The sequence below is a fragment of the Numida meleagris genome, chromosome 18 (assembly GCF_002078875.1).
Source record: "Numida meleagris isolate 19003 breed g44 Domestic line chromosome 18, NumMel1.0, whole genome shotgun sequence".
Classification (NCBI taxonomy): Eukaryota; Metazoa; Chordata; class Aves; order Galliformes; family Numididae; genus Numida; species Numida meleagris.
In genome coordinates, this window is record NC_034426.1 from 6,654,117 (window position 1) to 6,667,143 (window position 13,027).

A 13,027-nucleotide genomic window follows, 5' to 3' on the forward strand; every position below is an offset into this window, starting at 1 on the left:
CCCCCTCCCCCGCCCGGCCGCTCCCTCAGGACCCCCCCGGCTCCAGCGCCCTCCCCTCGGGGCTCTGCCCGACGAAGAGGGAGGAGGGAGGATGGCCGTGGCCCCCGCCTCTTCCCCTTCCCCCTCCTCTTCCTCCTCCTCCTCACAGTAGAGGCTCCAAAGCCCCGCTGCCCCCCGGGCCTCTCCTCGCCGCCCCGCTAGGCCCCCTGCCCTTACCGACGGCGCGGCGCTGGGACGGCGCGGCCGCGGGCTCCAGCGGGGTTGGGCGGTCGCGGCGTCTCACCTCAGCCTCAGCGCCACCGCCACCGCCATCTTGCCTCCCCTCCCCCGGCTCAGAGGACTCCGCCTCCTCTCACCAGGTCCTGTCAGCTACGAAACAAACGGCGGCGCGGCGACTCGCAGGTTTCCAGCGGTCGAGGGGACTCGCCCCTTCCTCCCAACGTGCAGCCTTCGTAGCGCTGCTCTGGAGGCGTCAGCTTGCCAGAAAGCGGGGGCGGACCCCGGGGTAAGAAGGCGGCTTGCTACGCTCCTTCCAGGACCCGCTGGCCAGTGCGGCGGCGGAGTAGGGCTCCCTCCCCCCTCAGGGGTTCGGCGCGGGGGGAGCGGGAGCCGCCATGAGGCGCGCGGCGGCGCTGAGCGGGGCGCTCTGGTGAGGCGCTGCCGCTGAGGCGATGTCACGGAGCGAGCGCGGGGGAACCCCTCACGTACACACCGCCCCTCGGCCGCGAGAAGGCGAATGGGCTGAGGTGAAAAATGGTAAATAACGGCCGCCGAGGCGCCAGGCCGCGGCCGAGGGACGAAGCGCAGCTCCTCAGAGCCGTGTGGGGGTCCCCCTGGTTGGCGCACCTCTGCCTCTCGTTGTGAAAATTTAGGTTTTAAATCGCAACTGCCTCGTTTTTGTGGTTTTTTTTTTTTTTTCCTCCTGAATGAGGAAAGCGAGCACTGTCCCCTGCCGAGCCGTGTTACGCTCAGCTCGTGCCGACGGCTTTTCTGTAAGGTATTTCAAACCCTCACGTTCTATCTGCAAAAGTGTAATCGTGAGGTGTTAAGAACACAGATAGATCTCTATCGGGCTTACAGCGGAGCACGTACCGTTAGCCAAGATTAAGCTGTCCCACTGAGGAAATGCGGTCATGTTGCACAGCTTCCAGTTGGAGTCACAACGCAGGGGCTCAGCCTGGGGCAAAGAGGCGACTTTCCCTCATTAAACACGCACTTTATTGGCAGCACCACAGCTGAGTTCCACTCCGTTAAGTGCTACATCAACACATCCCCAGGCTGAAGTCTTTAACCCCACCACAGCTGACAGCTCACTGCGAGGTATCCAAATAAAGCCTGTGGAGGAGTCGGGCAGGTTTTGTGAGGAGTTTGACGCTGAATTCTTCTGAACTGCTTTCCCAGTTTTACTCTTTAAGCTGAAGCTGGGGTAACGTGCTGCTCTTCCATGCCTTGAGCAACACGGCTTCCAAGCCACTGTTTATCTCATTGCCTTTCCCTATTTACCCTGTCACCTTTTGCTTTGTAACGTCTCCAGCGATTTACTTCAGCCCTGAGACGCATCCAAACGTTTTTTTTTTTCTCTCGCAGCCGCGCTCAGGACAGCCGCACAGCCCTGTGCATGGCACAGCTTGCCTCTGGAGATGTTCCTCTCGCCCCGCTCTCGAGGTTCCACTTCACCCCCGTGTGCTCCACAGCCACACAGAGGTACGCGCCGAAAAGCTGTTTCGTGTCTCTGTTATTACTTAACGTCCCCAGGCCGCTACCCACCTTCCCGCCGAGTACGGCGGAGCAGCCCGAAGCAGCGGGGCCGGTGCACGTTACCGCGGCCGAGTGGCCCCGCCCCGAGGCGGGGAATGGAAGGGCGGAAGAGGGGAACCTTTGGTAGCGCGGAACCTTCGCGCCGCCCGTCCCTGTTTCCCGGCGGAGCGGCGCGCGGGGCTCGGCGGCGGTCGCTATGGCAGCGGGGCCGTGGGGCTGGGGGCTGGCGGCGCTGCTGCTGCTGTTGGCGGTACTGCTCGGCGCCGCGCGCCGCCTGCGGAGCCGTTCCGCCGCGAGAAGCGCGGCGGTGTCGCGGGATGATGACGTCAGCGCGCTGCTGGTGACGGCGCACCCTGATGACGAAGTGATGTTTTTCGCGCCCACGCTGCTTTCCTTGGGCAGGGCCGGCGCCCGCCTCGCGGTGCTGTGCTGCTCCGCAGGTGAGCGGGGTCGCGGCAGGGAGCGGCGGGGCTGCCTGGTCTCTGAAGTGCTGCGCCCGTGGAGGTCGGGCTTCCCGCCCGTGACGTCACGCGGAGGCCGCTGTGATGTTTTCGTGCGTGACGTCAGCGCTGGGCTGCCTCCGTGGGCGGAGCAGGCAGGGCTGTAGTGACGTGTCAGCGCATGGTTGGTGTGGCCTCATCGTGGTGTGACACTGTGTGACGTCACTGTGGTGCCACACATGATGTCATTGCTGTGCTGAACCTCACAGCGCTCTGGACTTCTGCGGAAATGGCAGTGGGCATTGATGAGACTTAATCTTGCTGCACATCTGTGGTTTGGGGGCACCGTTCTGGGTTGGGGCATCCTGCACACCCCTGAGAGCGGCCTCACCTATGGGTCTTGATCCAAAATGCTGCTTTTGGCAGTTTCGGTAGCTGTAGTTAAGTCTTGTGTGTCTGAACCATTCACACGGTTTCACAATCAAATCTCATGCTGCAGCACTGAGGTGCACGGAAATGTTATTAAGTTGCATAAAAGCACTCGTTAAAGGTTTTAGGTTTTGTAGTTCTGTGGTCTTCTAGAGAACTTGCTTTGATGATCCAGTTTTGATATCATGATATATTCACAGTAACACATCTAAAAGTGTTCGTTGCGAAACAGTCTAATCATGGAAAAATAGCTCTGAAGATAACCTGAGGCTGTGCCCATCAGTCAGCTCAAAGGCAACATCAACAGTGTCTTCATTTGCTAGAGACAAATGTCTGGTTTGTGCTTCAGGACCTCCAGGGAGGTTGCACAGTCTGTGTGGTCTTCTTCAGTGCTGCATTAGCTTTTCTTCACATCACTTTTTCCTGAATCATGGGAGTGATCTAGGTTTGTTTGTTTATTTGATTTATCTGCTGTGAACATAGAAATCAGAATATTCCTCTGTAGCAGCCTCTTAGATATTTTTAAAGCTGTTATCTGCCTCTCTTGTGTTCTCCAGACTAAACACAATTTCTTTCAATCTTTGTCATAGATGATATTTTCTAAACTTCTGATCTCTTTGCCCTCCTTTGGACTCTCTTCTGTTTGATTCACATCTGTTTCTGAAGCAAAATAACCAAGAACTGAGGCCTTTCTGGGGCTGAAACAAGTAAAGCACTCTCAGAGGATAAATCTCACGAGGAATTTTCACAACATATTACTCTGCTATCTTGTGTTTTTCTTGTTATCTACTAAAGAGATTATTTTTTAATGCACAACTGATACCTAATCAGTTATTCTTCCGGTGAATTCAAGATTGTACTGTTGTGCTTGATGAAACACTACACTTTTGCTTTTCATTATCATTACTTTGTTCAGTTCTTTTTGATGTAGGAAGCAACCTCATGTTGAATGATTTCTTAGACCATACTGCTGTACCTGAATTCATGAGCCTGTGGTGAAAACTAAATCTTTTCATGTTTGTTCAGAGAAGTATTTCAAACTAAAAAGATTTACATCTTACACTGGCAGATGCTTGTGTTTGGGAAAAGGGACTGCTGTAATTTTGAAATCTCCAGGTTGTTCACTGCCAACTTTTATATTCTTTGTTCTTATACCTTTCTGTCATAACAGGCTATCTAGGTGAGAAGACAGGGATTAAGCTATTGTTGAAGTCTAATGGTACATTGATTTTAATGATCACTGCATACTCCCCATCAAAGATTCAGTGCAGAGCTGTCAGTTGTCTTTGCTGAGGGACAGAAGTCTGTGGATTACATTTGGCTTTTTCACAGCTGTGACAAGATTACGGACGTGCAGTTCTGCCATTTCAGTTGTCGAGACTAATACACTGCTGCCAGTAGAGAACTTTCCAAAAAAGTGTTTCTTTTTATTTTGTTCAGATTCTCTTTCTTTATTGTCTTTACAGTACTCCTGCTTCGGTGACATGAAACATTAAATGTGTTTGAGGCTGTCTTCTATTGCATGTCTTGCATGTCTTCATAATGGAACTAGCAACCCATATAGGAAAATGCATTCACTGAGCTAATAGCTTTCTCTCTGCCTCTTAATAGCCTTTTGGTGATTCAGATGGTTTATCCTCTCATTGTTTGTATGATTGATGATGACAAGTGAGTCGATCAAAGACTCCGCAAATTGTAAGACTACAACAAAATAATTACGTAGGAACTGTTGTATTTGCAGTTCTCACATATCAATCAAAATGCCATAGAAATGAATCAGAATTACGGCACTGTGAGAAAAAAAAACCAGCCTTCTCCACACTGAGTAATCTTTGAATTAATAACTCAAGTAAATGTATTTTGTTCTCTGTAGTAGCTGACTCTCTATTGTGAGTGCTCAATGGATGAGTTCCAGCAGCATTAGCTATTCAGCTGTTTTTGCTTTCAATAGCTGCCCGTTTTTTCTTGTTAGCATTTATATATTCCTAATGTCCAGGCACATTTCTCAAGCTGAGGAAAATGGATCTCTTCCTTTGAGTTTAGTAGAAGTTAGGTATTTTGAGAATAATGGCACCACTTGGATAAAACATCACCTGCGATCAGTTACTGCGCTATGTTGCAGCATAACATATGTTACATTAAAACACTACTATCATTAATTCCCATGCAAGAAATCAATCTGAAATGAAGTACTCGTGTAATCCATCTGAGGAAGGCGCACAGTTAAATTTCCTCTCTGAAGCTGGAACTTGTGATCCAAGCTGCAGGCTACCAAGCTGATGTGTTCTCAGCAAACCCACAGGTAATCATTGTCATGGTCTTATAAAATCATTCACTCACAGTCTGCAAGAGGAATTGTTTGGTTTTTTTTTTTTCTGGTTATTGTTCACCTCTTTGAAAATTATACAAAGCTGCTAGTGAGTGCTCAGATTGCAACATTTCTTTAGAGAAATGCTAGATTTAGATGAGTCACCCAAAACAATAAAAAAAAAAAAATTCTAGTGTAATTCAAGACAGCTGACTGCAGACTCAAGTCATGCATTAATACACAGCTAATTTTTTCTTTTTGTTGCTTCAAAGTTAAAATTGGGTTGCAAGTGTTGTCCTGCATAGGGTAGCATATGGGAAGGGAGCATTGCAGTACTGGCATAGATTTTGCATGGCTGATTCCAAGAAAAAGGAAAAAAGAAGGTAATGTGAGGACAAGATGAGAAGAAAAGAATTCAGAGAAGGAGACAGTGTTTTAAGTGTTTCCCTACTAGCTGTTGGTCTCCGAATATCTATCAAGTTTTAACTTCCTAAATGCCTTTAAAGTAGGTTGCCTGCCTTTTTTGGTTCTGTAAGTTCTTTGCAATTGTAGCTTCTGCTGGAATTTCCTCTGTGAATGATGCAGACTTCTGAGAAATCTTCATCTCAAAAACAGATTTTCATGATGGAATTCTTCATTTCCTAAAATCCTCTGAATTTCATCACTGTGTCCTATTGCAGTGTCTTAGTGTTACGTGGCACCTATTGTTCATTAGAAGTGGTCTAGGGTATACTATAACCTTCAGTCACTTAAAGAATACATCTTGGGACAAGTTTTCCAAGTGTTGTCCCAGCAGTTCTTTCCAAGGACTTTGGCCTTGCCCTTCAGCCTGACTCTGTGGGCCTGTGCTGTTAACAGTACAGGAGGGAGTTGATGGTACCATGCCTAATAGTGAAGGAGTGGCTCTTTGGCCCTTCCTGAGGAGGCTAAATATTACTGATCTGTTTTGAATACCTCTCTTTAAAGTGGACTAAGGTCCCACTAACTTCTTTCATAGAGACAACCTGGAAATTTGCCAGTGATAACAGTTTCTAGTCACCTCACTGGAAAGGCTGTTTTTCCTGTGTTTATGAAACGATCTTGCTCAACTGTTTTGTAGTATATTGGTGACTTGCATTCAGATAACTTGTAACCTCTTCATCCGTGTATACATGTTAGAAAACTCCTTTTTTTCTTTTTTTCCACAAAGCAGATTTAGCCTTTGGAATTCACCAAAAAAATATATTAAATCTTGATAAAAATTTAACAATGTTCAGAATAGGATTAAACATGAAATAAAACAGAAAGCCCAAACCAAAAAAAAAAAAAAAAAAAAAAAAAAAAGAAGGAAGAGCTAAAAATTGTGGTGTTTCAAGAAAAAAAGACATTCACTGATCAAAAAAGTTTAGAAGCAGTTGCCCAAGCAGATTGTTCCGGAATTATTGTTTGGAAGATCTGCCGTGTCTTTAGCAGGAGCATGACTTTGGCTGCTATTAGGAGGAGGATAACAGGCTGCTTGGGCAGCTCATCTGAATAGACGTGGCAGTTTCTGATGCCTTTGCCAAACAAACTCGTGTAGTAAAGGTAGGCAAAAATTTGTGTCAGTGTTTTAGCCTGATTGAGCTGAGTTGTGCTTAGGTAACTTTATGAAGTTTCTCCTCTGTAATGTACCTATTCCTCAAATGATGCCGTTTTATTTTGGGTGTGATTCTTACTGCTTTGAGAAAAAATGGAGCTAAACTAAGCAGTGTTGCTGTCTGTTACTTGCAGGAAACTATTACAATCAAGGAGAGATTCGTAAGAAAGAACTGGAACAAAGCTGTTGTCTGCTGGGGATTCCTGCATCCAGTGTGACAGTTGTTGATCACAGGTAACTAGTGTTTATTTATAGCATTATTTCTATGAGGGTTTTAAACAAGAGGTGAAGTTCACTGTAATGCTCTGTGACAGCTTACTGTATCATTCTATATATATTGTTTTGAGGACTGTCAAAAAAGATCATGTGAGATGTTTCTGTTAACTATTAACTAAGGGAATCTAATTAATTCAGAAGATAATTCAAGTGTATAATGGGGATTACTGTCCTTAGGTTAAGCTGTGTTAATACAACATTTCAAGTAACGATAACCATACTTGTAGGGGTCTGGCACAGTGTGTTTGGGCAACATGATCACACTTTGTTACGTTTTTTGCAGTATTATCCAAGACACTTAAAAAGAAATCTCTGAATTGCCAGTGGCAAGTTTGTGCTGAAAATAAAACTATTTGGAGGATTGACAGTATCATTACATTGCACTTATTTTCCCACGTGATTATAACGTAGCTGCAGATAGTTAAAGTCTGTGTTCCATGATAAGATAACCATATGAACACATCAGCTGTTGTGCTGTCTGTAAAACAGTACAGTGCCTGTGTATTTTTGGTAGCCATCAAAGCGCTTTTTAAAATAAGAATCCTGTCAGCTTTAGCCAAAGGAGTCATCCTGACAGCAGAAATTCCTGAGGGTGTATTCTGGGGAGATAGCAAAATAGAATTGCTTGGAATCTGTTTGTTCGTGTGTTTGAGTGGTTTGTTAATTCCCAACAAGGTTTTCATCTGTGGGTGAGCTAGTGATTGACTGGGTTTAATGGGATAATCTGAAATGGATGAAACGTCCTCTCAGTCTTTGCAGAGGAGACTGCTGCTAGCAAAACTGTGTGTAGTACTTCCCTTGCATCTAAGTGTTTTATTTTAAGACTTAATTGGTGATATATACTGTAAATATTAATTGTAAATTAAATTATGTGAATAGTTTGGAATCAGATATAGACATCAGTAGAAGACCTTTGTAATGTGTGACATAATGTTAATTTGGTTCACTTAAAATTTTCTTGTATGCAAATGTTTTGAGTCATGAACGCGTAGTCACCTTTTTCATAGGTTAGTCTTTACAGGGCTAGTGTGAGATTCTATTATATTTATAATTTGGTTTAGTCCTGGCTAAAAACAAAATGCACTGTGGTGTTAAAGGCCATCCATAATAACATGATAATAAGATTATTTCAACTGAAGCCATGCAGGATTTCTGTATGGTTTTTTGTTTTTTTTAATATGTGTTGTTTTCGTTAGCTGTGTCTAGATATGGAGGTAGGTGATGAAGCTGATACTTTGTTTTGGAATTAACTTGGAAACGGTATTATGAGAAGGTGATTTGACACTTGGAATCAGTGAAACTCAGAAGCTAACATTGCGAGGCCTCTAAAGTTGCCCAATCTCTGCCCATCTGGGGTTAATATTTACTGAAATAAATAGTGATTTCTAGCAAACCCAGTACAACCAGTTGTTTCAATTGTAAACAGCTATCATGAAATTCATAAAGAACATTTTTGTTTGAGAAGAAGAATCTTTAATAGAAACAGATTGAAAGCCACACCAACTAGAAAAGTCAGAGTTGAAAAAAGCCTGGCTCCAGGCAGGCCCTTTTCCCGTGAACATATTTTCCCTTGAGCTAAGGCAACAGAAACCACAGTCCAGAATATGAATCCTCTTGAGTTCTTTTCTTTTTTTAGCTTTAGGTTTCTCTCCAAGTTTTCAGCTCAGTTAGGAAAACAGCACAGGAGTTGTTTTTCCTTTGGAATGAAAAGAGACATTTCCGGTCGCTTCTCGTGAACTGACTTTGGGTAGCTTCATGTTTTGTAGTACAATTATATGATAATGCCCAGAACTTTTCTGGGGGGAATAAGGAAAAAAAGCTGCTAAGTTTTGCTAAGCATAAATTTGCTAAATGAACTGTCTTTTTGCAATTTACACTGAGCCCAGAAGCCCACTGGTCTTTCATCCTCTAAAGCAGTGTGAGGTTGGTTACTCTGTGACGCAAGTTTCCTGATACTGCTCAATCATCTCCCGGTGCACACAGTCCAGAGGACTGCTTTTTGCAAGTAGTACTTCAGTTTGCTCAGTTGAAAGCTGGGGGTGATTTCAGAGAAATAACTTGGGTCGTTCCTCCTTAATACTTTCATTGTTAGTGTTATGCATGTTTATGAAAGTAGTGACTGTTGCGTGATTTCTACTAGTGGATGTACTGCTTAAAAAGACAGATCCATGCCATTACCCGGAGTTCTGAGGCACAGGCCTAGGGTGTTGTAGTGGAAATGCTAAGTCAGGGCCTGAAGCAGTGATGGAGCACCTGGTGGGAAGGCAGGGCCAGCCCAGGGGAGCTCAGGTGCAAGCAATGCACCTGAGTGACCTGAAGGGGTGGAGGCAGGATCCACCTGTTCCCAGACCTCATTTAAGGGTTGGCAGAGGAGGTGAGGGGATCTTGTTGGAGATCCCTGCCTGCCTGAGGTCTTCTGAGGGTAAGCAGATTTGTTTTTTTCCTTTGTTTCTGTGTCCATGGCTGTTGCATTTGGGTTTATCCTTGCTTGCTGCAGCCTAGAACTTTGCTACTCTGCTATCGTTGCTGTGCTTTCCATCACCTTATAGGGTTACAGATGTATGACATTGTTCTGAGAAACAACTTTAGATATGAGGCCTTTATCTCAGAGGTTAGGTTGCAGTGAGATAACCATCAAATCATCTAACTTTGTTGTGCATTCAGGGAGTGAACCTGAAGAGAAGTTCTTGCTGAATTTAGCTCAGAGCTTGTTTATACAGGGAAGTTAAATGTGTTTACAGTGCATTATTTGCTCAGCAGTAACTCATCATGTGGAAATACTTTATGAAAAACATCTGTGGGTCAGGTGTTTGCCGAATGGTAGGAGATGAGGAATAATTTTTAGATGAAACTGTATTTCTGAGGTAACTGTATTTTTGGTGGTTTAGGTAAGGTGCTGGGGTGTAAGGTTCTTTAAACTTACTCAGTGTTCCCAGATTCCTGAAGGTCAGTAGCTTTCCTGTGCCTCTGCTACCCCTTCTCTAATTTACACATAATGCAAAAATATTTGCCAATATGGTACGATGTGAAACATGCTAGATCTCTACAGAAATTAATGTCTAGGGAATTCAGTTTGTAATGCTGTTCTCGTCAGCATTCTGCCATCAATGTGCGCTCTTTAAGATCAGACCCCTTTGGCTTTTTTTCTTTCTTTTCCTGACTCTTCAGAAGATAATCTTGCACTGGTGTAAAGATCTAGTACAATGCTTAAGGGCTGTAGCTGGCATGCTACCAACTAACATTGCTTATGCAAACACTGAATGCTTTACATTATCCAAGCTGCAGACTTGTATTTTGGAAAGGAAAGCCCGAAGGATTGCTAGGTCTGGATCTGCTCCAGCCATTGTAGTGCAGAGCTGAGTCATGCTGCTTCCTCTTCTCTTTGCATAATCTACAAGTGAGTGAGTAGAAGTTTCAAGATGTAAAAAGGAATGTATCTGAAAGACAAGGTGATTGATGTGGTCTCTAATCTCATTTGGCCAGGCAGGTATAAAATCAACATGACATTTGAGTTGCATGTGAACCTGTAAAGAGAAACCTTCAGTTAGTCAGTCTATGATGAAATCCGTTTTAACGACCAAGCCCTTACTAAGCAGTCCCTTACCTTAAACAGTGACTCTCTCAAGTATAGCTGGGATTGATAGGGCAGGACTAGTTCAGTCTCTATCAAACTGTTTTGCGTTGTTTCTTCTGTGGGCATTTGATGTAGTTACTGTTCCCTTGGTGAACAGCATCTTAAATCTTCTGTGCAAATACAGTCCCAAACTGTACCCACATTTCAGCTATGGAGGTTGGAGGCCCCCACAAATCAGCAGTAGAATGATTTAGATACGTATCTGTAAGTAATTAATTTGTGAATAGATGCTCCTGAGCTAGCAAGCTCTCCTTCCTGGTAAATTGAAAACATTAGCATCTAATTGATCTAATAGGAGGAGTTAGTTAAGCTCCCAGTAATGTTGGGCACATCTGCCAATGCTCTTCCAGTCTGTAATGTAGCATGTAAGTGGGAGATGTTTTCTAAGCTGTTTTCGCTTTCCCTAGAGAACAAGCAAAAAGGGAGCCCAAATGATTCTTTTTTTCTAATGCCTGTTTTAGGTTAATGGAAAGATAAGTATCAGGTGTGTTACTGCAGCTTCTCCATCTTTTGTTCATGATTGGGCTGGACAGAAAGTAGGACTGACTAATTGCGTCTTTTATGCGGCAGAAAAATATTTGGACCAAGTTTACACTGTAAAGAAAATAATAGCAAAAAATGATGTGAACTAGAAAATTTTCCACTCACAGTACAGAGACTTACGGCAAGTAACGTTACATCTGTTTCTGAGTTTCTATGGAAATGGCCCTGCAAATGCTGCTTGTATTATTTCATTTAAGTTCAAAAGGGCTCTGGTTAGACAATGCGCAGTGGAGAAGACATCTGCCTGTACAGAATTACAGATGAGCTGCAAGTTTTTCATGAGGCAGCATGAAAGCTCAAATTCTTTAGGTTCTTTTTACTGTATAAAAATTACTTGTTGTCTTGGGTTTTTTTTTTTCCCATACAAGGTAAATAGGCTGTATTGCACTTCCTCGTGTTTAACTTGTAATAAACTTCCTTCTGCAAGCTCTGTGTGTCAGGGAAGTGAGTCTGTAAGGTCATGGGAAAAATATATCCTTAAATAAATAGTGGGTGTGTTTGACGGGGACAATGAGAAGGATACAGAAATTCTTGAACCCTTCAGAGAATGAAATATGTAACAACTTTTTGAGTAGAAGTTGAAAACTTACACATGGTGAAGGAGTATGTCCAGTTGATCCAGTTTGGTTTAGCAGTGCTTAGGTTGTTTGGTGATAGCTTAATGGATTTGAATGCAGGGCGCCGAGTGTGTGAGAGCTGTGAGAATATGTACTGCAATTAAGAAAGCCTGCCTGAAAATGGAGGACTAGGAGAAGTGCAGCAACAAAATCCTGGCCTCTGAATCTCCTGGGAAGACTGGTAGTGATTTCATACCAGTTTCTGACTCACTCATTTGCTGACCTGTGTCATTTTGCTAAATGTATCTGGGATTTTTCTTATAATTGCATTTATTCTACATATGTGTTTCTAATCAGAAAGTTTATATTCTTGATTTTTCTTCTTTCCTTGTTCTTGTATTTTGGGCTCAGTATTTAATAGTTTTTATTCTGCTGTAGTAATTGTGGTAATTAGTTACATTATGTCTTCCTACATTCCTTGTGGTATTATGCTTAGACATTCTGTTTTGCTGCTAATTCTGAAGCAGTGAGCTATGTGCTGATTAATAGTGCTGCCATGCAGTTCTTCTAGAAGAGCTGTGTATTTCAGCGCGAATGACAGGATTCTCTTGATCTTACTTATGCCAGAAGCATTGTGAAGTTCTTTATTTCTTTTTTTTGTGGATTTTTCTCTAAGAATTACATTGGGGGATCAGAAAATCTTAGAAATTGGGCATGTATTCAGAGTGTATTACAGTGAAATTAGTCTATATTTGAATGTAAACACTGTACCATTACAAGAAGGCACAGAGCCTTTGTCAGTCAGGAGGCTGTCTTGATGTTTATGTAAAGACCATGCACAAATTTCACTTCTGTTTACTAGAGTTCTTGAAACTTAAATTGTTGTCTTTCTGAGAAGATAATAAAAGCATGGTTTTTACGTTCTAATCGATATGTTTTTCTAAAACATCTACCACATGGCAGCTTATACACATAATTTTAGGTCATTGGAGCGCTTTATGAAAAGGCTTACATCAAAATCAGCTTTCAGGCGTCTGCTATTGTCAGTGTTGCTCTATGCAATAATTTAAGAGGAAATATTTCTGGGGATTGAGATGTCTGTCTGCCCACCAGGAAAGCTGCTTTCCGAAACAAAGCCTTGTATTGCAGTATGTTAGATTTGACTGTTTTGTCCTAAGTTAAGTATTTTCTTCAATAAGGAAGTCTGCCCTTCAGCTTCCCTGGGGCTTCTGTGGATCAGGTCCTTTCTCAGCTTCATAGCATAATTAACTTTCTTGCTGTGCAAGTGGGGGAAGGGGTCTGTAGTGGAAGGGAAATGATCCTTCCAGTGCTGAAGGGTTATGCCCCCCAAATTACTTCTGCAGAGAAATGAGCACTGGTCCTTCTCAGAACATTGAAGGGACTCTCCTTCACATGTCAACAGAGACCTGTCAAGCCGCATGCCAGTGATGTCACAGCAGGGTCTGA

The 13,027-nt window shown here is 43.6% G+C and overlaps 2 protein-coding genes across 7 annotated transcripts in view; one reads left to right on the forward strand and one right to left on the reverse strand.

The window, feature by feature from the left end:
* Positions 1–1,225, reverse strand: part of NCOR1 (nuclear receptor corepressor 1) — a 60,296-nt gene extending 59,071 nt beyond the window's left edge. For 3 of the 6 annotated variants that reach the window (XM_021415491.1, XM_021415492.1, XM_021415487.1), the window contains exon 1: positions 217–364. The gene's annotated coding sequence lies outside the window, so the exon portion shown is untranslated. Of the gene's footprint in view, positions 1–216; positions 409–1,092 lie in introns of those variants that run through there. The other 3 variants (XM_021415489.1, XM_021415488.1, XM_021415490.1) reach the window with 3 other exon arrangements.
* PIGL (phosphatidylinositol glycan anchor biosynthesis class L) overlaps positions 1,836–13,027 on the forward strand; it is a 65,987-nt gene continuing 54,795 nt past the window's right edge. The window contains exons 1-2 of the mRNA XM_021415537.1: positions 1,836–2,198; positions 6,685–6,784. Coding sequence (XP_021271212.1) covers positions 1,955–2,198; positions 6,685–6,784 — 344 coding nt within the window. The 5' untranslated portion in view covers positions 1,836–1,954. The remainder of the gene's footprint in view (positions 2,199–6,684; positions 6,785–13,027) is intronic.